Raw genomic sequence first — 27127 nt, forward strand, 5'->3', positions numbered from 1 at the left:
GGACTTCTAGGATTTTGAACCAACGACAGTGAAGGAATGGCAATATATTTCCATTTCAGGATGATGAGTGACTTGGAGGGGAATTTCCAGGTGGTTGTGTTCCCATCTATCTGCTGCCCTTATCCTTCTATATGGTAGTGGTCATGGGTTTGGATGGTGCTGTTGAAGGAGCCTTGGTGAATTCCTGCAGTGGTCATCATCAAAGCCCATCTACTCTCATCCATTTTCCACCACTTGGCCCGTATTCCTGTAAGCTGTGGTGTTTCAAGTGTTCATCTAAATACTTCTTAACTGTTGTGAGGGTTCCTGCCTCTACCACTCCCTCAGGCACTGAGTCCCACATTTCACCTGGGCCTGGGGATTTATCCACTTTTAAGGCCGCCATTAGAGACTGAGTCTCAGTTAATCATTGTCTGAATCTGGGGATGGGAGGGGCAGATTCTGTTAGCAAATGGATTGAAAAATAAAAAAGACCAAGTTCCAGCTCGTACCATTCACACCTTATGATAACATAGTTATGGGTAATCTTGAGGATGGATAGAGTTGTATTAGAAGCATTTCAGGGAAGGTTCACTCAGTTGATTTCTGGGATGAAAGCGTTGTCTTTCTTTTAAAATTCATTCATGGGATGTAGGCTTCACCGGCAGGTTCCAGGTAGACCCCACCCTCTGGGTGAAAAGAAAATCCTCAAATCCCCTCTAAACCTTCTGCCCCTTAACTTAAATCTATGCCCCCCTGAGTGTTGACCCCTCCACTAAAGAGAAAAATGTCTTCCTATCCGCCCTATCTATGCCCCTCATAATTTTGTAGACCTCTATCAGGTCCCCCCTCAGCCTTCTCTGCTCCAAGGAAAACAACCCCAGCCTATCTAGTCTCTCTTCATAGCTGAAACTCTCCAGCCCAGGCAACATCCTGAGTGAATCTCCTCTGCACCCTCTCCATTGCAATCACATCCTTCCTATAGTGCGGCAAACAGAACTGCACAGAGTACATCAAATGTGGCCTAACTAATGCTTTATACTGCTCCATCATAACCTCCCTGCTCTTGCATTCAATGCCTCGACTAATATGTCGACAATGTTTGACACAAAGCTGATTGATTTAACCTTTATCCAGGATATTAAACTCCAGCCCAGTGACAGGGATTATTAACATCAGCAGAAACAAACCCCAACTGTCGGAAAGGGCATGGTTCAGTCCTGAATGTGATTAACAGCAGCAATAACAACAGAATCCAACCCCGGGAGTCACTTGTGAATACACTGGTGTGTCTGCAGGGTGGATAAATGACTGAATCCCTTCCCACACACGGACCAGGTCAATGGCCTTTCTCCAGTGTGAACTCGCTGGTGTGTCAGCCGGAGAGATGGATGAATGAATCCCTTCCCACACATGGAGCAAGTGAAAGGCCTCTCTCCAGTGTGAACCCGCTGGTGTGTCAGCAGACCCATTTTGCTTTTATAGCTTTTCACACTGTCGGCACATTTAAAAGGTCTCTTTTCAGAGTGAACACGTTGATGTGAAGTGAGCTGGGTTAGTTGAGTGAACCTCTTCCCACACTTGGAGCAGTTGAATGGTTTCTGCCCAGTGTGAACTTGCTGGTGTGTCAGCAGAATCCTTCTGCTTTTAAAGCACTTTTCACAGTCAGAACATTTAAAAGGTTTCTTGTCAGAGTGAACAAGTTGATGTGAAGTGAGGGTACTTATCTGAGTGAATCCCTTCCCACAGTCAGTGCAGGTGAATGGCCTCTCCCCAGTGTGAACTCGCTGGTGTATCAGCAGATTCCTTTTGCTTTTAAAGCTCTTCTCATAGACGCAACATTTAAAAGGTCTCATGTCTGAGCGAAAAGGTTGAGGTGAAGTGAGGTGGTTTACGGGATTGAATCCCTTCCCACACTCGGAGCAGATGAAAGGCCTCTCCCCAGTGTGAGTGCGCTGATGAGTTTCCAGCTCAGATGGGGATCTGAATCCCTTCCCAAAGTCTCCACATTTCCACGGTTTCTCCATGGTGTCAGTGTCCCCATGTCTCTCCATGTTGGATGATCAGTTGAATCCTTGTCCACACACAGAACACTTGCACAGTTTCTCCCCGCTGTGAATGGTGAGATGTTTTTTTCAGATAGTGTAACAGATTAAAGCTCTTTCCACAGTCAGTTCACTGGAGCACTCTCAGTCGGGCGTGTCTGTGTCTCGGTGCTTTCCCAGTCACACTGATGTTTGAAATCTTTTCCCACAGACAGAAGAGACAAATATTTCTCCTTCATAGTCAAAGATCAATGATATTCAGGTCCAACGACGGGAATTATAGAGCAGTCAGCCTGACGTCAGTTGTGCGGAAAATTCTAGAGTCCATTATAAAAGATTTAATAGCTGAGCACTTGGAAAAATAAAGTGGCAGAATTGGACAGAGTCAGCATGGATTTATGAAAGGGAAATCATGCTTGACAAATCTACTGGAATTTTTCGAGGATGTAACGAGTAGAGTTGATGAGGGGGAGCCAGTGGATGTGGTTTATTTGGACTTTCAGAAGGCTTTCAACAAAGTCCCACATAACAGATTAGCGTGTAAAATTAGAGCACATAGGATTGGAGGTAGTGTATTTAAAGGTATAGAAAACTGGTTGGCAGAGAGGAAACAAAGAATAGGAATAACTGGGTCTTTTTCCAAATGGCGGGCAGGCAGTGACTAGTGGGGTAGCGCAGGGATAGTTACTGGGACCCCAGTTATTCGCCATATATATCAATGATTTAGATGAGGGAATTAAATGTAATATCTCCAGATTTGCAGATGACACAAAGCTGGGTGGGAGCATAAGCTGTGAGGAGGATGCAGAGATGCTTCAGTGTGATTTGGACAAGCTGAGTGAGTAGGTAAATGCATGGCAGATGCAGTATAATGTGGATAAATGTGAGTTATCCACTTTGGTAGCAAAAACAGGAAGGAATATTATTATCTGAATGGCTATAAATTGAGAGAGGGAAATGTGCAACGAGACCTGGGTGTCCTCGTACACCAGTTGCTGAAGGTAAGCATGCAGGTGCAGCAGGTGGTAAAGAAGGCAAATGGTATGTTGGCCTTCATAGCGAAAGCATTCAAGCACAGGAGCAGGGATGTCTTGCTGCAATTATACGGGGTCTTGGTGAGACCACACTTGCAATATTGTGTGCAGTTTTAGTCTCCTTATCTGAGGTAGGATGTTCTTGCTATAGAGAGAGTGCAGCGAAGGTTTACCAGACTGATTTCTGGGCTGGCAGGACTGACACATGAGGAGAGTTGGAGTTGGTTAGGATTATATTCACTGGAGTTCAGAAGAATAAGGTGGGATCTCATAGAAACCTATATACAGAAGGATGTTCCCGATGGTGGGGGATTCCAGAACCAGGGGGCACAGTCTGAGGATATGGGGTAGACCATTTAGGACTGAGATGAGAAGTTTCTTCACCCAGAGAGTGATGAGCCTGTGGAATTCGCTACCACAGAAAATAGTTGAGGCCAAAACCTTGAATGTTTTCAAGAAGGAGTTACAAATAGCTCTTGGAGCGAAAAGAATCAAAGGATATGGGGAGAAGGCGGGAGCAGGCTATTGAGTTGGTTGATCCGTCATGATCATAATGAATGGTGGAGCAGGCTCGAAGGGCCGAATGGCCTGCTCCTGCTCCTATTTTCTATGTTTCCTGCTGAATCGAGTGACACTGTCAGATCTTGATGTGATATTTGGTTTGAGTTTCCTATCTGCAAATCATCTCTCTCTTGTACCCTGTAAAGGAGTTTACAAAAATCTTCATCGTAAATACAGGATAGAAATTCAAAACAGAAATTTCGAGTTTCTTTGGTACATTCTTCACCCAAACATGTGGACCAATCAAACTGAAAGAAGTTCAAATCAGCAACAAAGTCCCAACAAAAGCAAAGGGAACCTTCCTAAGTAAGCCAGAATGTTGTTTCCAATGTCTATGAGACACTCTGTACCCTGAGGTGCCCACCGGTTGTGGGAGGTATCAAGCGTACCAGTGGATACCGCATGTTCCCTCTCCAGGGACACCCGGACACGGACAAGACCACGGAAGAGAGGTCGGCAGCAAGTGTGACCAGACCCATCCTGGATCTAGAAATCCCTGTGTTAAACAGGCCCATGAACAGTTACAGGAGAAGATTCTCTGATTTATCCACAGCCGCGCCCCCCCCCCGCACCCCCCCCAATCCCCCCTCCCACCCCACTTTACACTGGGCAGCCAGAGATTAGGATTGTGAGGTTGAAGTATCGCCAGAGGTTGAGGATCAGCACCTCTCACCCTGAATATGTAAATGGCCCATGGACTCACTCACTGTTACATCCACAAGAAGGCCGCACTTGAAACTGTCTGAAACGCAGAATAGAAACCACATGGAACAAAATACTGACAAATACTAAACTGTTGGCTACAAATAAATAAAAATATATATTGGGGGAGACAGTGCCACAGTGGGAATGTTACTGGACTAATAATCCAGAAAACCAGCTTGATGCTCTGGGGACAGGGGTTCAAGTCCCACCACAGCAGCTGGTGGAATTTAAAATCAATTATTAAATCTGGAATTGAAAGCGAGTCTCAAGAAGGGCGACAATTCAGCCATTGTCGATTGTCATAAAAACCCACCAGGTTCACTAATGCCCTTTTGGGAAGGAAATCTGCCGTCCTTACCTGGTCTTACATGTGACTCCAGATCCACACTGAAATGTGGTTACTCTTAATAACCCTCTGAAATGGTGTGGCAAGCACTTGCTTCAAGGGCAACAAATGCTGTCCCTGCCCACATTCCATGAAAGAAAGTTTTTAACATCACCGCCACTGAATGGCTACAATTTCGGAAGGAAGTGAAGACAGAGGGTCCAGAAAAGATGCAAGAAAACTGTTCCCCTTCCAAGGGTAACAAACCAACTTCACCTCGCCTAATTGAAGTTCCGATCTCTCGTGAATCTTTCCTCCAAACTCTCACATTCTTCCTAAAGCTCAGAATTGGACACAATACTACTTGGGTCCAAAGCAGTGTTTTTTATTCAGGTTTATTCTAACATGGTTGATTTTGTACTTTATTCCCGTATTCTTAAAGCCCAGGATTCCACTTGCTTTATTCACTGCTTTCTCAGCCTGCCCCTCCATCTTCAATGATTTGTGCACATAAAGCCCCAGATTAAACTGCTGCACCTTTTTACAGTTGTATCCTTTATCTTATATTGCCTTTCCTTCCTACCGAAATGAATCACTTCACACCTCTCTGAATGAAATTTTATCTGCCACCTGTCTGCCCATTCCACCATCGTGTCTATGTCCTCTTGAGGTTAATCACCATCCTCCCCACTGCAAACACAACTTGAAAATTTGGTGTTGTTTGCAAATTTTGAAATGCAGCCCGGCACACACAAGTCTAAATCAATAATATATATCAAGAAATCAGTGTTCTGACCACCGACCCCTTGTGATCCCACTGTATACTTTTCCTCAATTTCAAAAAGCAACCGTTCACCATGCATGTTGTTGCCTGTCACACAGCCAATGCTGCCTCTGCCCGATGGATTTTAACTCGGCTGACATGCCTGTTACTTGGCACTGTATCAAATGCCGTTTAGCAGTTCATGTGCACATCAACCGTGTTACCCTCATCAACATTCTCTGTTGCCTTATCAAAAACTCAAGAAATTTAGTTCAATATGATTGTCCTGAACAAATTGTACAAGTGACCTAATTTTGACCTGAATTGCCGCTTCTAAATGCTTTCCCACACAAGAGGTTAAACTGACTGGTCTGTCAATGCTGGGCTGACCCTTCCATTTAAGATTACTAAGGATTTAATATTAGTGCCAGAAAGTGTGGGGAAATCGTGAGAAGTTGTGAAATTGTAACATTTAAAGACACTAATAACTGATAAATAGCTCAAGAAATAATCAGTTTTCAAGACATAAAGTACAGATAAATTAATTTATGAATAACTGAATTGAATTATTAATAATGTCGGGTAGAGCGCTTGGAATGGAGAGACGAAAATTACTGCAATGCTTAAAATACGAAATGAAAAGATTAAAAACTGGAAACACTCAGCAGGTCTGGAAGAATCTGTAGAGAGAGAAACACGATTAACGTTTCAGGTCTGTGAGCCATTGAAAGGTGGAAGAGGAACAGAAGGGAAGGTCTATGAAAGGCTGCAGGGCGAGAGAGATTAACTGACAAAAGGCTTCATAATGCAAGGTCAAAGGGAGTGGTAATGGGACAATTAAAAACACAAAAGCTGTTTCTAGATTAGGTGTGAATGGCACGATAACAACAGTCTGAATGTACCTGAAGCAAATGGGAGAAATAAGAAAGGAAAACTAGGACTCAAAGAAATAAGGAACAAATGAGGGCAGAGATAATTACTTGGTTAAACAGGGATCCAGGGACAAAAGCAGAAGGTGGGAATCACTTTGAGTGGAGCAGCGGGATGGAGACAAGTCAGAGAATCATAGAATGGTTGCAGCAAAAGGAGGCCATTCGGCCAGTCGTGTCTGTATTAGGCCTCTGAAGGGACAATTTACCCAATGCCACGTCCCTGCCTTTGCCCCATAGCCCTGAACAAGTCTCAAACAAAACTTGTATGAAACAAGATGTTTACGTGAAGGGGCAGCAGAAAAAAAGAAAAACAACTTGTTTACAGAGTGTATCGGGGGTGGGGAGCAGCATAATGTACCTGTGCAGGCCAGTGAGGATCCCCAAGGTCCATCAGCCGTCTGCATTCAGTGTTTAGTGGGCCCTGGGGGAGGGGGTGATGGAACCATTTGGGACACAGCACAGTGCTGGAGCTCACCCCTCCCCCACTGTCCTGATAACACAAATGACTCACCTTGGACTGTCCCACACCTGGGCCGGGCGGGGTCAAGGAGGCTGCAAGCTGGTAGGTTGAGCTGTGAACTGGGCGGAGTTGGGGGTTTGAGTGACAGGTCTGGTGCTATATCAGAGCAGGCACAGTCACTGCTCCCCCTCTCCTCGTGGAAGTTTGACTGGAATCGTGTTGGTGAGTGTTTCTAAACTCTGTCTCACTATCCCGGGATTGGAGGTGGATTGGAGGTTGTTGTGAGTGTTGGATTATATTGTTTTTCCTCATTCTTCCCGCTTCTCCCACTCCCAGTTCCAGGCTGCAGGTCCCGGTGATTCTGGATGCGGGACAGTTGTTAGTCCCGGCCCTGGTGTGGGTGCGCAAGCGCAGATGCGCGGCTTCTTGTTCTGTAATAATGGCGACTGATTGTCCTCCTGTATTTTGCTGCAGTTCTTCACCTCCTTGACTCTCCCGGCGCCATAGTTGCTACCTGCCGATTGCGGTAATCGACCTTCGATCAGGAAATTAACAACTTTTAGTTAGAGCGGTTTCTGGGGCGCTTAGCATTGTGGGAACATTGCCCGCCATTAGTCGGCGGCCGTCGCCGAGAGTTATCGTGCAGTCTGAAGGGAGGTCAGGGACCTGAGCCCCAATTTATGTTTCTTTATCTGTTCATACTGTCTGATCTGCTGGATATTTAAAATATTTTATCTCTTAATTTCCGATCCAGCCTTGCAGAGCTTTGCTTTCATGTATTGTTTTTTAGAACCGAGTCTCGAAACACAGACAGGCCAATTAGGAGCCGGTTTGAATTAGGGTGGGTGTTGGATGGGGGACTTTTTTTGTTACATCAGTTTTGTGATGGAGGAGAAACTGCTGGGTTTAACCCCGAGGAGTTTGCAACCCAGTTGGACCCAGCAATTTCCGGTGTGAGACTGTCAAGGGAGGTAGATCCTGGGGGAGATCAGATTGACAAACACACTGTCCATTCAATTTAAGAGTTTTGTTTTAGTAACAAGTATTTCTACGGTCCCCTTTTATCCGAGATTTTTTTGTTAACTCCATTCTTGGTATTTGGGTGTCACTAACAAGAGCAGCAGATATTGTCAATCCCCAGTTGTCTGTTGGTCAGGTGTTGGTGGGCCTTCTTCCTGAATCGCTGCAGTCACTGTGGTGAAGGTGCTCCCACAATGCTGATTGGTAAGGAGTTACAGGATTTTCACTGAGCGATGATAAATGTCCAAATCAACAACAACAAGCTGCATTTATGTAGCACACTGATTGGAATAAAATGTTCCAAAGTATATCGCTGGAATATTATACTGGAATATTTAACACTGAAGCACATGATGAGATATCAGGGCAAATGATCAATAGCCTGATCAAAGAGGTAGGATTTTAAGAGAGTCTGAAAGGATAAGAGAGAGAGGCAGAGATGTCTAAGTAGGGAATTACAGAGCTTATGGCCCGGGCAGCTGAAGGCTCAGTCACCAATAGTGAGTCAATTAAAATCAGGAATGCTCAACAGGCCTGAATTAGATGAGCCCAGATATATGGGAGGGATGGAGATTGGAGGATATGATAGAGATAGTGAGGGACAAGGTCACTGAAGGATTTGAAAACAAGGATGAGAATTTGAACATTGAGGTGCTGCTTAAAGAAGAGCCTCTGTAGCACAATGAGCACAGAGGTGTTGGATGATCGAGACTTACTGCGAGTAAAGACATGGGAAGCAGAATTTTAAATGACCCCCGTCGTTTATGTGGCTGGCTCAGAATGGTCCAGTTTGGTGGTAACAAAGGAATTGATGACTTTCAGCAGCAGATGGGCTGAGGAAGGAGTGAAGTTACAGAGGTGGAAAGAGATGGTCTTTGTGATACGAAGTCAGAAGCTCAGCTTGGGGTGAAAATATGACACCAAGATTGTGAACAGTCTGGTTCAGCCTCGTAAGTTGCAAGAGAGATGGATGGTATTGATGGTTAGGGAGTGGAGTTTGTAGCGGAGACTGAAGACAATGACTTCAGTCTTCCCAACATTTAAATGGAGGAAAGTCCTGTTCATCCAGCACTGGATGTCGGGCAAGTCAGGGCAGTCTGTGACTTGGAGGTGATTTACCTGCTACCCTGGTCCTTCTAGGGGGTGGAGGATGAGGGATTGGGAGATTCTGCCAAAGTTCTGGTAGAGTTGAGTGGGCCCAGACTGGGTGGAAGGTTCCCTTCCTAGAAGGACATTGGTGAACCAGTTGAGTTTTTATGACAATGCAGCAGCTATCGTGGTCACTTTTCCCTTGTGCCGGCCCCACACATACAGCTCAATTTCACACCCTGCCTTTGTGTTTTTGTGGGTTCTCTCTCACTCCCTTTTGCCTGTTTTGAACTATTTTCACAGGGTTAGCAGTCCGTAATTTCAAACCCAACATAACATCAGGATCTGATGGTGTCACCCAATTTATCGTAACCCACAAATCATCGAATTTTAAATATGGAAGTTAAGAGCCCTGTTCACAGTGGGGAGAAACCATACACATGCTCTGTGTGTGAACGAGGCTTCAGCCAATCATCTGCCCTGTCGAGCCACAGCCGCAGTCACACTGGAGAGAATCCATGGAAATGTGGGGACTGTGGGAAGGGATTCAATTACCCATCCCAGCTGGAAATTCATCAGCTCACTCACGCTGGAGAGAGGCCACTCACATGTTCTGATTCATCCAACCACCAGCGAGTTCACAATGGGGAGAGGCCATTCACCTGCTCCGAGTGTGGGAAGGGATTCACTCAGTCATCCAGCCTGCTGAGACACCAGCAAGTTCACACTGGGGAGAGACCATTTACCTGCTCTGTGTGCAAAAAGAGATTTACTTATTCATTCTCCCTACTGAAGCATCAGCGAGTTCACACTGGGGAAAGACCGTTTACCTGCACTGTGTGTAAACAGGGATTTTCTGATTCATCCAACCGACTGAGACACCAGCGAGTTCACACTGGAGAGAGACCATTTACCTGTTCTGATTGTGGGAAGGGATTCACTCAGTCATTCCATCTACTTAGACACCAGCAAGGTCATACTGGGGAGAGACCATTTACCTGTTCCGATTGTGGGAAGGGATTCAATGATTCATCCAACCTGCTGAGACACCAGCGGGTTCATACTGGGGAGAGACCACTTACCTGCTCCGAGTGTGGGAAGGGATTCACTCAGTCATTCCAACTTTTATCACACCAGCGAGTTCACACCGGGGAGAGACCATTCACCTGCTTCGAGTGTGGGAAGGGATTCGTACGCTTATCAAGTCTACTGACACACCAGCGAGTTCACAAGTAACTGCTCTAGTTGGATTTAGTTGCCAATGATATTCTTGTCTGAAGCATATTCATTGAAGTGTGTTTCTGCTGATGTTAATAAACTCCAGCCTATTTACAGATTCTGTATATAATTCAAATAAATCAGTTTTGCGTTAAACACAGTGTGTTGAGTCGTTTTGATATCTCTAACACATTCAATTCAATTTTTATTTTAACTGAATATTATCAATTTTTACCAGATCACTGATTTGGTTTGGTGCTGAAGGAGGCTATTTGGACCATCATGTCTGCACTGGCTCTCCAAATGAGCAACTCACCCAGTTCTATTCTCCCATCTTTTCCCCGTAACCCTGAACATTATTCCTTTTCAGATAACAGCCTAATTCCCTCCTGAATGCTTCAATTGGACCTGCCTCCACCACACTCCCACAAAAAGCACACCAGACCCTGCATGAAAAGCTTTTCCTCATATCATTGTTGATTCTTTTACTGATCACTTTAAAACTGTTCTCAGTCCTTTGATCGGTGGAAACAGTTTCTCCTTATCTGCTCTGTCCAGCCCCAACTTGAAAACATCTATAAAATCTCCTCTAAACTTTATTTTCTCTAACGAAAACAGTCCTGATTTCTCCAATTCACTTTCCTAAGCGCTGTTCTTCCTCCCAGGAGCCAGTCTTGCGAATCTTTACAGTGCCCTCTCCAATGCATTCACATCCTTCCTGAAGTGTGGTGCCCAGAAAGGGATGCGATAAACCACCTGAGGCCAAACTAGTGACTTATAAAAATTCAACATAACCTCCTTGCTCTTGTACTCTATGCCCCTATGAATAAAACCCAGGATAGTGTATATTTTAATAAACACACTCTCAATGACTCTCCTGCCACTTTCAATGACTTAAGGGCATATACACCCAGGTTCCTTTCACCTTCAACTCGTTTAGAGTTGTGCCCCTTAATTTATATTGCCCTTCATGTTCTTTCTACCAAGATGTATCACCTCACATTTCTCTGCATTGAACTTCATCTTCCACACGATTGCCCTATTCCACCAACTTGTCTATTTCTTTTTGAAGTTCTACACTGTCCTCATCACTGTTCTCAATGCTTCCACGTTTTGCATCTTCTGCGAACTTTGAAATGTTTCCCTTTACATCAAGATTTAGGTCATTAATATATATCAGCAAAAGCCCGAGTCCCATCACTGACCCCTGGCGAACACCATTACAAACCTTCCACGAGCATGAAAAACATCCATTAACTGCGACTTTCTGTTTCCTTCCACTGAGCCAATTCCGTATCCATGTGGCTACTGTCCCATTTATTCCATGAGCTATAACTTTGCTTATAAGTCTGTTGTGCAGCCCTGTACCAAATGCCTTTTGAAAGTCCATGTACACCACATCAACAGCATTGCCCTCATCAACCCTCTCTGTTACCTCTTCAAAAAACTCCAGGAAGTTAGTAAAACATTCTTCCCCCTTAAGAAGTCCATGGTGTCTTCCCTTAATTAATCTGCATTTGTCCATGTGAGTGTTAACGTCGTCCATATTATAATTTCTAGACGTTTCCCACCACTGAAGTTAAACTAACTGGCCTGCAGTTTCTGCGCTTATCCTTACACCTATTTTTGAACAAGGGTGGAACATTTGCAATTTTCCAGTCCTTCAGCACCTGAGTCTAAGGCACAGTGAAATATTATGGCCAGTGCCTCTGTAACTTCCACTCTTATTTTTCCCAGTACCCTTGGGTGCATCTTATTTGGCTCAGGTGACTTCACAACTTTAAAGTAAAAGCAAAATACTGCAGATGCTGGAAGCCTGAAACAGAAACAGAAAATGCTGGAAAAACTCAGCAAGCCTAACAATAGATGTGGAGAGAGAAAAAATCTGTTAACGTTTCGAGTCCGTAACATTAATTGTTTTTTACTTCTTTCCACAGATGCGAACAGAATCTTCCTCTTGCTTTCCCAGATTCAGACAAAGATTAACTGAGATGCGGCTTCTAATGGCGGCCGGATTACCCACAATCCTATGCGCCTCAGAAACTGCTCTATCTGCCGCGGATTGTCCGGGTGGATGGCGCATGCTCGGAGTCTCTTGCTCTCCTTATGAGGTTGGTGCCGGATAGAAGCCGGAAGCGGCGGATTGTGAGAGTGGAGAATGATCATTGGTTCAGAATCGGCTCTGGGGCCGCACTCGGGATTTGTAAACCCCGCCCCCCGACGTTGACCTCACACCTGGCAACTCACAATGCCCGGTTGATTGACGGCGGCTACGGACCAATAGGAGAAGAGGGTGGGGCTGGATGAACGAAAGCGGACAGCTGCTCCTCCAGCCAATCAGAGTGAATGATGGGCGGGGCTGAGCCCGGATCTCCCTCATTGGCTGAAACTCTGCATCATTCTGAAAGCTGATTGTCTCAAACTCCAGGAGAAAACTGGACCTTTTTGTTAGTGACTTTAAACAGATGAAACCCCGTGGGTGTGGAGCATACATTTCAGCATTTGTTACTGAAACGTGGGAATATGATAAAACAATGTACAAACAATTCAAGGGCTCACTTCAAGGAATGACTAGCCAGGCAAGGAAAGTCACCATTAGAACAAGTGGAATCCCTGGTTTCAATAAATGAACGGGCAGAAGGGTTAGGACAGGTTAGGGAGAAGGTTAATACTGTCATCATTCAGAACAGCACATGGAAGCCAAGGCCTGGGAGAGGGGGATCCACCTCAGACATAGCAACAGGGGAACGAAAACAAAAAATGCTGAAAAAACTCAGCAGGTCTGACAGCATCTGTGGAGAGATAGACAGAGATAACGTCTCGAGACCGTATGACTCTTCTTCAGATCTAAAGAGAGGTAAAGATGTGGTGAAATATGTACTGATGAAGGGGGGTGGAACCAGTGAAGCTGGATAGAAGGCCAACGATAGGTGGAGGCAAAGGAGAGATGGTGAAAGATGTCATAAACAAAAGGTCAAAGAATAGTTAATGGTGGTGGTACTGGCTAAATGAGGTGCAAATGGTGACATTAAGGAAGTAAAATGTGATAATGGCAGGACCAGGGTAAGCACTCTGGAAAGTGGCAGATGGCCCAAGCGGGGGTGGGGTGGGGGGAGGGGACGGTGGTGGGAAGAAAGATCGGAAATAGGCTAAAAGCTGGGCATAAACAATGAATAGGAACAAAGGGAGGTCATTCAGCCCGTCCAGCCTGCTCTGCCATTCAATACGATCATGGCTGATCAAACACTTCAATACTGTTTACCCACACTATCCCCATAACCCTTTACATTATTGTTAATCAGAAATCTCCCACTCTATACATTAAACATACTCAATGACTGAGCTTCCACTGCCCTCTAGGGTAGAGAGTTCCACAGTTTCATAACTCTCTGAGTAAAGAAATTTCTCGGTCCGAAGTGGCTTCCCCCTTATTTTGAAATTGTGTCCCCTGGATCTAGACTCCCCAGCCAGTGGAAGAATCTTACCTACATCAACCCTGTCTACTTTTATAAATATTTTGTAGATTTCAATGAGATCACCTCTCATTCTTCGAAACTCTAGAGAATACAGGCCCAGTTTGTCCAATCTCTCTTCATCAGACAGTCCCACCATTCCCGGGACAAGCCTGTGAACTTTCACTGCACTCTCTCTATGGCAATAATATCCTTCTGAGGCAAGGTGACCAAAACTGCACACACTACTCCGGGTGCAGTCTAAACAAGATTCTAAACAATTAAAGCAAGACTTCACCACTCCTGTACTCAAATCCTTTTGTGGCAAAAGCTAACATTCCACGAGCCTTCCGAATAGCTTGCTGCATCTGCAGGTTAGCCTTCAGTGACTTATGGACAAGGACACCCAGGTCCCTTTGTACAACTACACTTTCTCATCTCTTTTCATTTAGGAAGTACTCTGAACATCAGTTCCTTCTACCAAAGTGGATAACCTCGCATTTTTCCACAATATATTCCATCTGCCATGGTCTTGCCCACTCACTAAGTCTGTCCAAATCCTCGCATATCTGCTTTACATCTACCTCACAACCTAGCTTTGTATCATCTGCGAACTTGGAAGGATTACATTTGGTCCCCACATCCAAATCGTTAATATATATTGTGATCAACTGGGACCCAAGTACTGATCCTTGCGGTACCCCACTAATCACATCTTACCAACACGAGAATTACCCATTTATTCCTACTCTCTGTTTTCTGCCTGTTTGCCAATCCGTAATCCATGTCAGTGTATTGCCTCCTATCCCATGTGGGTTTATTTTGCTAATTAATATGTCAGGTCCCAGTGACTTATCAACTTTCAATCCCATTCTTACTGATATTAATTTCCTTCAACTCCTTATTCTCCCTACTCCCTTGGATCTCTAAACCTGGGAGATTTCTTGTATCTTCCCCGGTGAAGGCAGACTCAGAATTATCATTTAGCTTCTCTGCCATTTCTCTATTCCCCGACTCTGCATGCAATGGACCCACATTTGCCTAAAGCAGCTCTTAGAGTCTGTTTTTATCTTTTCTCTAGATTGCATTCATATGCTATTCTCCCTTTATTTACCAGTTTCCTGGTCTTCCGTTGCTGTATTCTAAAAGCTTCCCAATCCTCAGGTTTACTACCACTTCTGGCAAATTCATAAGCTTATCTTTAAATCTTATACCATCCTTAACTTCCTTTGTCAGCCAAGGTTGACTGACTTTTTGGAGGTTTTGCACCTTGAAGGAAGATTATGTGCTGTAAGCCATGTAATAATTCTTTGAAGACTATCCATTGCCTCTGTACATTTTAATGTATTTTCCCGTTCTATCTCAGCCAATTTGTCCCTCATACCTTCATAATTTCCTTTATTCAACTTTAACACCCTTGCTTCAGAGTGAACTACCTAATTTTCAAACATAATGTAAAATACTATAATATTGTGTTCACTCGGCCCTAAAGGTTCTTTTACAACAAGATTATTAATTAGTCCTTTTACATTACATAATGCTAGATCTAAAATAGCCTGTCCTCGAGTCGGCTCCTCAACATACTGCTCTAGAAAACCATCCCCAACATACTCCAGAAATTCATCTTCCACAGCATCAGTGCTCAATTGGTTTACCCAGTGTACATGTAGATTGAAGTCATCCATGATCAATGTATAGCCTATGCTAAATGCTTCTATCATCTCCTGATTAATAAATTACTATTACCATTACTATTTGGTCGGCAATGAACAACTCCAACCAATGTCTGCTGCCTTTTGCTAATTCTTAGCTCCACCAAAACAGATTCCACACATTGTTCTTCCAAACTGACATCCCCTTTACTAATGCACTGATCTCATCCCTTATTTTCAGCACAACTCCACCTCCTTGTCTGTCTTTACTAAACTTTGAGTATACATGAATATTCAGTTCCCAGTTTTTGTCACCATGCAGCCATGTTTCCATAATGGCAATAATATCTTACCCCGATAATATCTTACTATTTGTGTCTTTTGATCATCAATTGCGAATGCTGTGCGCATTCAGGTAGAGCACCTTTAATTTTGTCTTTTTAACATAATTCTGCATTCGAAGCATACTCAATGCTATGCTTTGTTTCTCCTGCCTTGTAGCCTCACTACTACTTCCTGTTACCCATTTTACTTCCTTCTCATTTTACACTTAAAGGAGGATGAGTAGAATAAATTAACAATAACTTCACTTTGCTACACTTCTCCTAAGTTTACCTTACTTTGGTTTACTTTATGACTATATTTCACTTTGAATTGATTTAACGTTACTTCCCTATTGTTGGTGTTCCTTACTGAAATCCAGGCAGCTACCTCTTTATAAATGTTATCCTTTTTTTTTCTAGTTTTAAGCTATTTAAACACACTCCCTAACAGCAACTTCTCACCAACCAAGTTTTCCTGCGATATCGCCCTTGAGTTTATTTTCAAACTTAGCCCACTGCCCGATCGGAGGTGTTCCTCACAGGTCTGGCTGTCTCCTCTCCAAGAAGGTGAGACACGTCGGGAAGGACCAGAAGAGAAAGTTTACCTGTGTCGCAACCACATAGGATCTCACTTGTGGCTTTGATAAGAACTGTTTTCGAACTGAGGCAGGGCAGAAACCTGATTGGAGGGATTCAAAGGATTTTTGAAAGGAAAGAGAGGCTGGAGATGGGGCAGCAGCATGCAAAGATGGAAGAGTGAAGGGTTTGTTTTTATTTAAGCATATATAATGATGGAAGGTTTAAAGGAGAGCGGAACAGTATCTGAAAAGAGAGAACCATTGACAATGACGGTAAACATGGGGAAGTTGGATGGTCAGTAGTTTAGTGGGAATAGGGTCGATGGAGCAGGTGGTGCACACAGAGGGCATGAGAGGAGATGGGAGAGAAACTGGAAAAAGATGTGATCACGGCTCAGACAGTGGGGGAAACTTAGAGACAGTGTGTCCCGGTGGGCTAGTGGAAGGGAGGGAAGCAGCAGAGGCAGCTGATCGGATTGTCTCAATCTTAGTGACAAAGAAGCTCCATGAGCTCCTCATAATTGTCGTTGGGGCTGAGGATGGAGGAGACAGGGCAGAGGGAGAACCTTTCAAAAGGAACTAACTTGTGCTAGAGATATCAAAACGACTCAACACACTGTTTATCGCAAAGCTGATTTATTCCAATTTTATACAGAATCTGTAACTGGGCTGGAGTTTATTAACCTCAGCAGAAACACACTCTTATGAATATGCTTCAGACAAGAATATCATTGGGAACTAAATCCAACCACAGCAGTTACTTGTGAACCCGCTGGTGTCTCAGCATATTGGATAACTGTATGAATACCTTCCCACACTCTGAGCAGGTAAATGGCCTCTCCCCAGTGTGAACTCTCTGGTGTCTCAGTAGATGGAATGACCGAGTGAATCCCTTCCCACACTTGGAGCAGGTGAATGGTCTTTCCCCAGTGTGAACTCGCTGGTGTTCCAGGAGGTTGGATGGATCAGCAAATCCCTTTCCACATGTGGAGCAGGTAAATGGTCTCTCTCCAGTGTGAACTCTCTGGTGTCTCAGCAGGCTGGATGAATCAGTGAATCCCTTCCCACAATCAGAACAGGTAAATGGTCTTTCCCCAGTGTGAACTCGCTGGTGTCTCAACAGGGTGCATGAATCAGTGAATCCCTTCCCACAATCAGAACAGGTAAATGGTCTCTCCCCAGTGTGAACTCGCTGGTGTTTCAGTCGGTTGGATGAATCAGCAAATCCCTTTTTACACACAGTGCAGGTAAACAGTCTTTCCCCAGTGTGAACTCGCTTATGTTTCATTAGGGAGGATGAGTCAGCAAATCCCTTCTTACACACAGAACAGGTAAACAGTCTCTCCCTAGTGTGAACTTGCTGGTGTCTCAGCAGGTGGAATGACTGAGTGAATCCCTTCCCACACTCGGAGCAGGTGAATGGCCTCTCCCTAGCGTGAACTCGCTGGTGTTTCAGTCGGTTGGATGAATCAGAAAATACCTTTCCACACACTGAACATATGAATGGCTTCTCTCCAGTGCTTGTACACTGATGGATTTCCAGCTGGGATGGGTCATTGAATCCCTTCCCACAGTCCCAACATTTCCATGGATTCTCTCCATTGTGACTGTGTTTCAACAGGTCAGATGATCGGCTGAAGCCTCGCCCACGCACAGAACATGTGTGCGGTTTCTCCCCACTGTGAACAGGGCTCTTAATCACCATATTCAAAATCCGATGGTATTTGGGTTACGATCAATTGGACAACACTGTCAGATCCTGATGTGATGTCGGGTTTGTGATTCTGGACTGCAAACCCTGTGAAAATAGGACAAAACAAACAAAGGTGAGTGAGAGAGAACTCACAAAAACACAAAGGCTGGGTGTGAAATTGAGCTCAACGTGTAGGACTGGCATTAGGAAAAAGTGACCATGAAATTTGCTGGATTATCATAAAAACCCAACTGGTTCGCTAATGTCCTTCAGGGAAGGGAACCTGCCTGCCAGTCTGGGCCTACACAACTCTACCAGAACTTTGACAGCATTGCCCAATCCCTTATCCTCCAACCTCCATCAGGACCAGGGTAGCAGGTGAATGTGAACACCATCACCTCCAAGTCACACTCCGCCCTGATTTGTCTGACATCCATTACTGGATGGACAGAAACTTCCTCCATTTAAATTTTGGGAAGACTGAAGCCATTGTTTTCATTCCTCGCTACAAACTCCACTCCCCAACCTTCAATGCCTTTCTGACAACTCTGAGGCCGAACCAGACTGTTCACAATCTTGGTGTCATATTTCACCCCAAACTGAGCTTCTGACTACATACCACTAAGGCCGTCCATTTCCACATCAGTCATTTTGCCGGATTTCATTCCTGCCTCAGCTCAGCTGCTGCTGAAACACATCCATTACTTTGCTACCTCTAAACTGGAATCTTCCTAGCCTGCCACAGAAACAATGGAGTCATTTAAAACTCCACTTCCCATGTCTTTACTCGCACTTTGTCTCGTTCATCCAACGCCCCTGTTCTCATTGAGCTACATAGGCTCCTCGTTAAGCAGCACCTCAATGTTCAAATTCTCATCCTTGTTTTGAAATCCCTCAGTGACTACGCTCCTCACTATCTCTATCATATCCTCCAATCTACATCCCTCCCAGATATCTGGACTCATTTCATTCAGGCCGATTGAGCATCCCTGATTTTAATTGACTCACCATTGGTGACCGTGTCTTCAGCTGCTCAGGCTATAAGCTCTAGAATTCCCTATTTAGGCCTCCCTTTCTCATCCTTTAAGACTCTCCTTAAAACTTGCCTCTTTGACCAAGCTGTTGATCATGTGCCTCAATACCTCCTCATGTGCTTCAGTGTTAAATATTCCGGTATAATATTCCTGTGAAATACTTTGGAACATTCTATTCTAATCAGTGTGCTACATAAATGCAACTTGTTGTTGTTGATTTGGACATTTATCATCGCTTAGTGAAAATCCTGTAACTCCTTACCAAACAGCATTGTTGGAACACCTTCACCACAGTGACTGCAGCGGTTCAGGAAGAAGGCCCACCAACACCTGACCAACAGACAACTGGGGATTGACAATATCTGCTGCTCTTGTTAGTGACACCAAATACCAAGAATGGAGTTAACAAAAAGTCTCAGAAAAAAAGGCACTTTAGAAATACTTGTTACTAAAGCAACACTCTTAAATTGAATGGACGTTTGTCACTCTGTTCTCCCCCAGGATCTACCTCCTTTAATAGCCTCACACTGGAAATTGCTGGGCCCGACTGGGTTGCAAAGTCCTCGGGGTTAACCCCAGCAACTTCTCCTCCAATTCACTCCAGCTCAAAACTGATCCAACAAAAAAGACCCCCATTCAACACCCACCCTAATTCAAACCGGCTCCTAATTGGTCTGTCTGTGTTTCCAGACTCGGCTACATGAAACAATAAAATGAAAGCAAATCTCTGCAAGACTGGAACTGAAGTTAAGACATAAAATATTTTAAATATCCAGCAGGTCAGTCAGCATGAACAGATTAAGAAACAGAAGTAGGGGCTCAGGTCGCTGACCTGCCTTCAGGCTGTACGATAACTCTCGGCGACGGCCAACGAGTAATGGCGGGCAATGTTCCCACAATGCTAAGCGCCCCAGAAACTGCTCTATCTAAAAGTTGTTAATTTCCTGTTGGAAGGTCGGTTGCCGCAATCGGCAGGTGGAAACTATGGCGCCGGGAGAGTCAAGGAGGTGAAGAACTGCAGCAAAATACAGGAGGACGATCACCCGCCATTATTACAGAACAATAAGCCGCGCATCTGCGCTTGCGCACCCACACCAGGGCCGGGACTAACAACTGTCCCGCATCCAGAATCACCGGGACCTGCAGCCTGGAACTGGGAGTGGGAGAAGCGGGAAGAACAATATAATCCAACACTCACAACAACCTCCAATCCACCTCCATTCCCGGGATAGTGAGACAGAGTTTAGAAACACTCACCAACACGATTCCAGTCAAACTTCCACGAGGAAAGGGGGAGCAGTGGCTGTGCCTGTTCGGATATAGCCCCAGACCTGTCACTCAAACCACCCCAACTCCGCCCAGTTCACAGCTCAACCTACCAGCTTGCAGCTTCCTGCACCTTGACCCCGCCCGGCCCAGGTATGGGACAGTCCAAGGTGAGTCATTTGTGTAACCGGGACAGTAGGGGAGGGGAGACCTCCCGCCCTGTGCTGTGTCCCAAATGGTTCCATCCCCACTCCCCCAAGGCCCACTAAACACTGCATGCAGACGGCTGATGGACCTTGGGGATCCTCACTGACCTGCACAGGTACATTCTGCTGCTCCCCACCCCCGATACACAGTTAATCTCTCCAGCCCTGCAGCCTTTCATAGACCTTTCCTTCTGTTCCTCTTCCACCTCCCCACTTTCAATGGCTCACAGACCTGAAACGTTAATTCTGTTTCTCTCTCTACAGATTTTTTCAGACCTGCTGAGTGTTTCCAGTTTTTAATCTTTTCATTTCATATTTTAAGCATTGCAGTAATTTTCGTTTCTCCATTCCAAGCACTCTACCTGACATTATTAATAATTCAATTCAGTTATTCATAAATTAATTTATCTGTACTTTATGTCTTGAATCTGATTATTTATTGAGCTATTTATCAGTTATCAGTGTTTTTAAATGTTACAATTTCACAACTCCTCACGTTTTCCCCACACTTCCTGGCACTAATATTAAATCCTTAGTAATCTTAAATGGAAGGGTCAGCCCAGCATTGACAGACCAGTCAGTTTAACCTCTTGTGTGGGAAAGCATTTAAAAGCGGCAATTCAGGTCGAAATTAGGTCACTTGTACAATTTGTTCAGGACAATCGTGTTGAACTAAATTTCTTGAGTTTTTGATAAGGCAACAGAGAATGTTGATGAGGGTAACACGGTTGATGTGCACATGAACTGCTAAACGGTATTTGATACAGTGCCAAGTAACAGGCTTGTCAGCAGAGTTAAAATCCATGGGGCAGAGGCAGCATTGGCTTTGTGACTGGCAACAACATGCATGGTGAACGGTTGCTTTTTAAAATTGAGGAAAAGTATACAGTGGGATCACAAGGGGTCGGTAGTCTGACCACTGATTTCTTGATATATATTAATGATCTAGACTTGTGTGTGCAGGGCTGCATTTCAAGATTTGCAAACGACACCAAATTTTCAAGCTGTGTTTACAGTGGGGAGGATGGTGATAACCCTCAAGAGGACACAGACAAGATGGTGGAATGGGCAGACAGGTGGCAGATAAAATTTCATTCAGAGAGGTGTGAAGTGATTCATTTCGGTAGGAAGAACAAGGAGAGGCAATATAAAATAAAGGATACAATTGTAAAAGGAGCAGCGTAATCTGGGGCTATATGTGCACAAATCATTGAAGATGGCGGGGCAGGCTGAGAAATTAGTGAATAAAGCATGTGGAATCCTGGGCTTTATGAATACGGGAATAAAGTACAAAATCAACCAATTTAGAATAAACCTGAATAAAACACTGCTTTGGACCCAACTGCAGTATTGTGTCCAATTCTGAGCATTAGGAAGAATGTGAGAGTGTGGAGGAAAGATTCACGAGAGATCGGAACTTCAATTAGGCGAGGTGAAGTTGGTTTGTTATCCTTTGAAGGAGAACCGTTTTCTTGCATCTTTTCTGGACCCTCTGTCTTCACTTCCTTCCGAAATTGTAACCATTCAGCGGCGGTGATGTTAAAAACTTTCTTTCATGGAATGTGGGCAGGGACAGCATTTGTTGCCCTTGAAGCAAGTGATTGCCACACCATTTCAGAGCGTTATAAAGAGTGGCCACATTTCAGTGTGGATCTGGAGTCACATGTAAGACTAGGTAAGGACGGCAGATTTCGTTCCCCAAAGGACATTAGTGAACCAGGTGGGTTTTTATGACAATCGACAATGGCTGAATTGTCGCCCTTATTGAGACTCACTTTCAATTCCAGATTTAATAATTGATTTTAAATCCCGCCAGCTGCTGTGGTGGGATTTGAACCCCTGTCCCCAGAGCATCAAGCTGGTTTTCTGGATTATTAGTCCAGTAACATTCCCACCGTGGCACCGTCTCCCCCAATATATATTTTTATTTATATTTAGCCGACAGTTGAGTATTTGTCAGTATTTTGTTCCATGTGGTTTCTATTCTGAGTTTCAGACAGTTTCTGTGCCAAGTGGACGAGATGTTTAAAGTTCATTCATTTGCCCCTTTTCCATCTCCAGGTCCGGGAAAGACACAGAGAATAATGTCCCCTCATTAAGTATCTATTGACGATACTGAGATGGACAATTCCCGTTCCCCATCTTTCCAGTGGATAATGGATGTTCTGTTACATTCAGGTTTCTCTATAATTTGATCGCTAATTTTATTGAGTTTTGATATATTTTTTTTCCCCGAGACCCAGACCCAGGGTAACGGCCGCCATCCTGTTTCAGCAGGGAGCAGGGCGCATGCGTGGCCTTCTTGTGGCTGTAACAGTGAGTGAGTCCATGGGACATTTACATATTCAGGGTGAGAGTTGCTGATCCTGAACCTCTGGCGATACTTCAGCCCCACAATCCTAATCTCTGGCTGCCCAGTGTAAAGGTGGGTGGTGGGGGGGTTAATGCTGGATAAATCAGAGAATCTTTTCCTGTAACTGTTCATGGGCCTGTTTAACACAGGGATTTCTAGATCCAGGATGGGTGACACACATGGGGGTGGTCACACTGGCTGCCGACCTCTCTTCCGTTGTCATGTCCATGCCTGTGTGTCCCTGGTGAGGGAACATGCGGTATCTGCCGGTACGCTTGATACCTCCCACATCCAGTGGGCACCTCAGGGTACAGAGTGTCTCATAGACATTGGAAACAACATCCTGGTTTATTTAGGAAAGTTCCCTTTGCTTTTGTTGGGACTTTGTTGCTGATTTGAATTTATTTCAGTTTTATTGGACCACATGTTTGGGTGAATAATGTACCAAAGAAACTCGAATTTTCTGCTTTGAATTTCTATCCTGTACTTACAGTGAATATTTTTGTAAACTCCTTTTACAGGGTACAAGAGGGAGATGATTTGCAGATAGGATACTCAAACCAAACATCACATCAATATCTGACAGTGTCACTCGATTCAGCAGGAAACATAGAAAATAGGAGTAGGAGCAGGCCATTCGGCCCTTCGAGCCTGCTCCACCACTCATTATGATCATGGCTGATCATCCAACTCAATAACCTGCTCCCGCTTTCTCCCCATATCCTTTGATCCCTTTCGCTCCAAGAGCTATTTGTAACTCCTTCTTGAAAACATTCAAGGTTTTGGCCTCAACTACTTCCTGTGGTAGCGAATTTCACAGGCTCACCACTCTCTGGGTGAAGAAACTTCTCCTCATCTCAGTCCTAAATGGTCTACCCCATATCCTCAGACTGTGCCCCCTGGTTCTGGACTCCCCCACCATCGGGAACATCCTTCCTGCGTCTCCCCTGCCTGGTCTTGTGAGAATTTTTTAGATTTCTATGAGATCCCGCCTCATTCTCTTGCACTCCAGCGAATTTAATCCTAACTCCATCTCTCCTCTTATGTCAGTCCTGCCATCCCAGGAATCAGTCTGGTAAACCTTCGCTGCACTCTCTCCATAGCAAGAACATCCTACCTCAGATAAGGAGACTAAAACTGCACACAATATTCCAGGTATGGTCTCACCAAGGCCCCGTATAATTGCAGCAAGACATCCCTGCTCCTGTGCTTGAATGCTTTCGCTATGAAGACCAACATACCATTTGCCTTCTTTACCACCTGCTGCACCTGTATGCTTACCTTCAGCAACTGGTGTACGAGGACACCCAGGTCTCGTTGCACATTTCCCTCTCTCAATTTATAGCCATTCAGATAATAATATTCCTTCCTGTTTTTGCTACCAAAGTGGATAACCTCATATTTATCCAAATTATACTGCATCTGCCATGCATTTGCCTACTCACTCAGTTTGTCTAAATCACACTGAAGCATCTCTGCTCCCTCCTCACCGCTCACCTTCCCACCTATCTTTGTGTCATCTGCAAATTTGGAGATATTACATTTAATTCCCTCATCTAAATCATTGATATATATTGTGAAAAACTGGGGTCCCTGTACCTATCCCTGCGCTACCCCTCTAGTCACTGCCTGCCTGCCATTTGGAAAAAGACCCATTTATTCCTACTCTTTGTTTCCTGTCTGCCAACCAGTTTTCTATACCTCTCAATACACTACCTCCAATCCTATGTGCTCTAATTTTACATGCTGATCTCTTATGTGGGACTTTGTCGAAAGCCTTCTGAAAGTCCAAATAAACCAGATCCACTGGCTCCCCCTCATCAACTCTACTAGTTTCATCCTCGAAACATTCCAGTAGATTTGTCAAGCATGATTTCCCTTTCATAAATCCACGCTGACTCTGTCCCATTCTGCCACTTTATTTTTCCAAGTACTCAGCTATTAAATCTTTTATAATGGACTCTAGAATTTTCCGCATGACTGATGTCAAGCTGACTGGTCTACACCCCCGACGTTGGACCTGAATATCATTGAGCTTTGACTGTGGAAGGAGAAATATTTGTCTTTTCTGTCTGTGGGAAAAGATTTCAAACGTCAGTGTGACTGGGAAAGCACCGAGACACAGACACGCCCGAGTGAGAGTGCTCCAGTGAACTGACTGTGGAAAGAGCTTTAACCTGTTACACTATCTGAAAAAAAACATTTCACCATTCACAGCGGGGAGAAACTGTGCAAGTGTTCTGTGTGTGGACAAGGATTCAACTGATCGTCCAACATGGAGAGACACGGGGACACTGACACCATGGAGAAACCGTGGAAATGTGGGGACTTTGGGAAGGGATTCAGATCCCCATCTGTGCTGGAAACTCATCAGCACTCTCACACTGGGGAGAAGCCTTTCATCTGCTCCGAGTGAGGGAAGGGATTCACTCTACTAACCCACCTCACTTCACATCAACTTGTTTGCTCAGACATGAGACCTTTTGAATGTTGCGACTATGAGAAGAGCTTTAAAAGCAAAAGGAATCTGCTGATACACCAGCGAGTTCACACTGGGAAGAGGCCATTAACCTGCACTGACTGTGGGAAGGGTTTCACTCAGATCAGTACCCTCACTTCACATCAACTTGTTCAATCTGACAAGAGACCTTTTAAATGTTCTGACTGTGAAAAATGCTTCAAAAGCAGAAAGATTCTGCTGACACACCAGCAAGTTCACACTGGGCAGAAACCATTCAACTGCTCCAAGTGTGGGAAGAAATTCACTCAACTAACCCAGTTCACTTCACATCAACGTGTTCACTCTGAAAAGAAACCTTTTAAACATGCCGACTGTGTGAAAAGTTATAAAAGCAAAATGGGTTTGCTGACACACCAGCGGGTTCACACTGGAGAGAGGCCTTTCACTTGCTCTGTGTGTGGGAAGGGATTCATTCACCCATCCCTCTGGCTGACACACCAGCGAGTTCACACTGGAGAAAGGCCATTGACCTGGTCCGTGTGTGGGAAGGGATTCAGTCATTAATCCACCCTACAGAAACACCAATGTATTCACAAGTGACTCCCGGGGTTGGATTCTGCTGTTATTGTAGCTGCAAATCACATCCAGGACTGAACCATGCTCTTTCCAACAGTTGGGGTTTGTTTCTGCTGATTTTAATAATCCCTGTAACTGGGCTGGAGTTTAATATCCTGGATAAAGGTTAAATCAATCAGCTTTGTGTCAAACATTATCGACATATTAGTCGAGGCATTGAATGCAAGAGCAGGGACGTTATTATGGAGCAGTATAAAGCATTAGTTAGGCCACATTTGATGTACTCTGGGCAGTGCTGTTTGCCACACTATAGGAAGGATGTGATTGCAATGGAGAGGGTGCAGAGGAGATTCACTCAGGATGTTGCCTGGGCTGGAGAGTTTCAGCTATGAAGAGAGACTAGATAGGCTGGGGTTGTTTTCCTTGGAGCAGAGAAGGCTGAGGGATTAACTGATAGAGGTGTACAAAATTATGAGGGGCATAGATAGGGCGGATAGGAAGACATTTTTCTCTTTAGTGGAGTGGTCAATACTCAGGGGGGCATAGATTTAAGTTAAGAGGCAGAAGGTTTAGAGGGGATTTGAGGATTTTCTTTTCACCCAGAGGGTGGGGTCTATCTGGAACCTGCCGGTGAAGCCTACATCCCATGAATGAATTTTAAAAGAAAGACAACGCTTTCATCCCAGAAATCAACTGAGTGAACCTTCCCTGAAATGCTTCTAATACAACTCTATCCATCCTCAAGATTACCCATAACTATGTTATCATAAGGTGCAAATGGTATGAGCTGGAACTTGGTATTTTTTATTTTTCAATCCATTTGCTAACAGAATCTGCCCCTCCCATCCCCAGATTCAGACAATGATTAACTGAGACTCAGTCTCTAATGGCGGCCTTAAAAGTGGAAAATCCCCAGGTCCAGGTGAAATGTGGGACTCAGTGCCTGAGGGAGTGGTAGAGGCAGGAACCCTCACAACACTTAAGAAGTATTTAGATGAACACTTGAAACACCACAGCTTACATGACTACGGGCCAAGTGGTGGAAAATGGATGAGAGTAGATGGGCTTTGATGATGACCACTGCAGGAATTCACCAAGGCTCCTTCAACAGCACCATCCAAACCCATGATCACTACCATATAGAAGGATAAGGGCAACAGATAGATGGGAACACAACCACCTGGAAATTCCCCTCCAAGTCACTCATCATCCTGAAAGGGAAATATACTGCCATTCCTTCACTGTCGTTGGTTCAAAATCCTACAAGTCCCTTCCTAACAGCATTGTGGGTGTAGCTACACCACATGGACTGCAGTGGTTCAAGAAGGCAGTTCATCACCACCTTCTCAAGCGGAACTAGCGGTGGGCAATAAATGCTGGCCCAGCCAGCAAAGCCCATATC

At 44.6% G+C, this 27127-nt stretch overlaps 1 protein-coding gene across 1 annotated transcript in view; it reads left to right on the forward strand.

Moving 5' to 3' along the window:
* Positions 1-27127, forward strand: part of LOC144673364 (uncharacterized) — an 87719-nt gene that overhangs the window by 17519 nt on the left and 43073 nt on the right. The window contains 3 exon segments of the mRNA XM_078535249.1: positions 9567-10145; positions 12101-12242; positions 25390-25670. Coding sequence (XP_078391375.1) covers positions 9567-10145; positions 12101-12242; positions 25390-25670 — 1002 coding nt within the window.

Source organism: Cetorhinus maximus, unplaced genomic scaffold (genome assembly GCF_964194155.1).
Source record: "Cetorhinus maximus unplaced genomic scaffold, sCetMax3.hap1.1 HAP1_SCAFFOLD_353, whole genome shotgun sequence".
Lineage (NCBI taxonomy): Eukaryota > Metazoa > Chordata > Chondrichthyes > Lamniformes > Cetorhinidae > Cetorhinus > Cetorhinus maximus.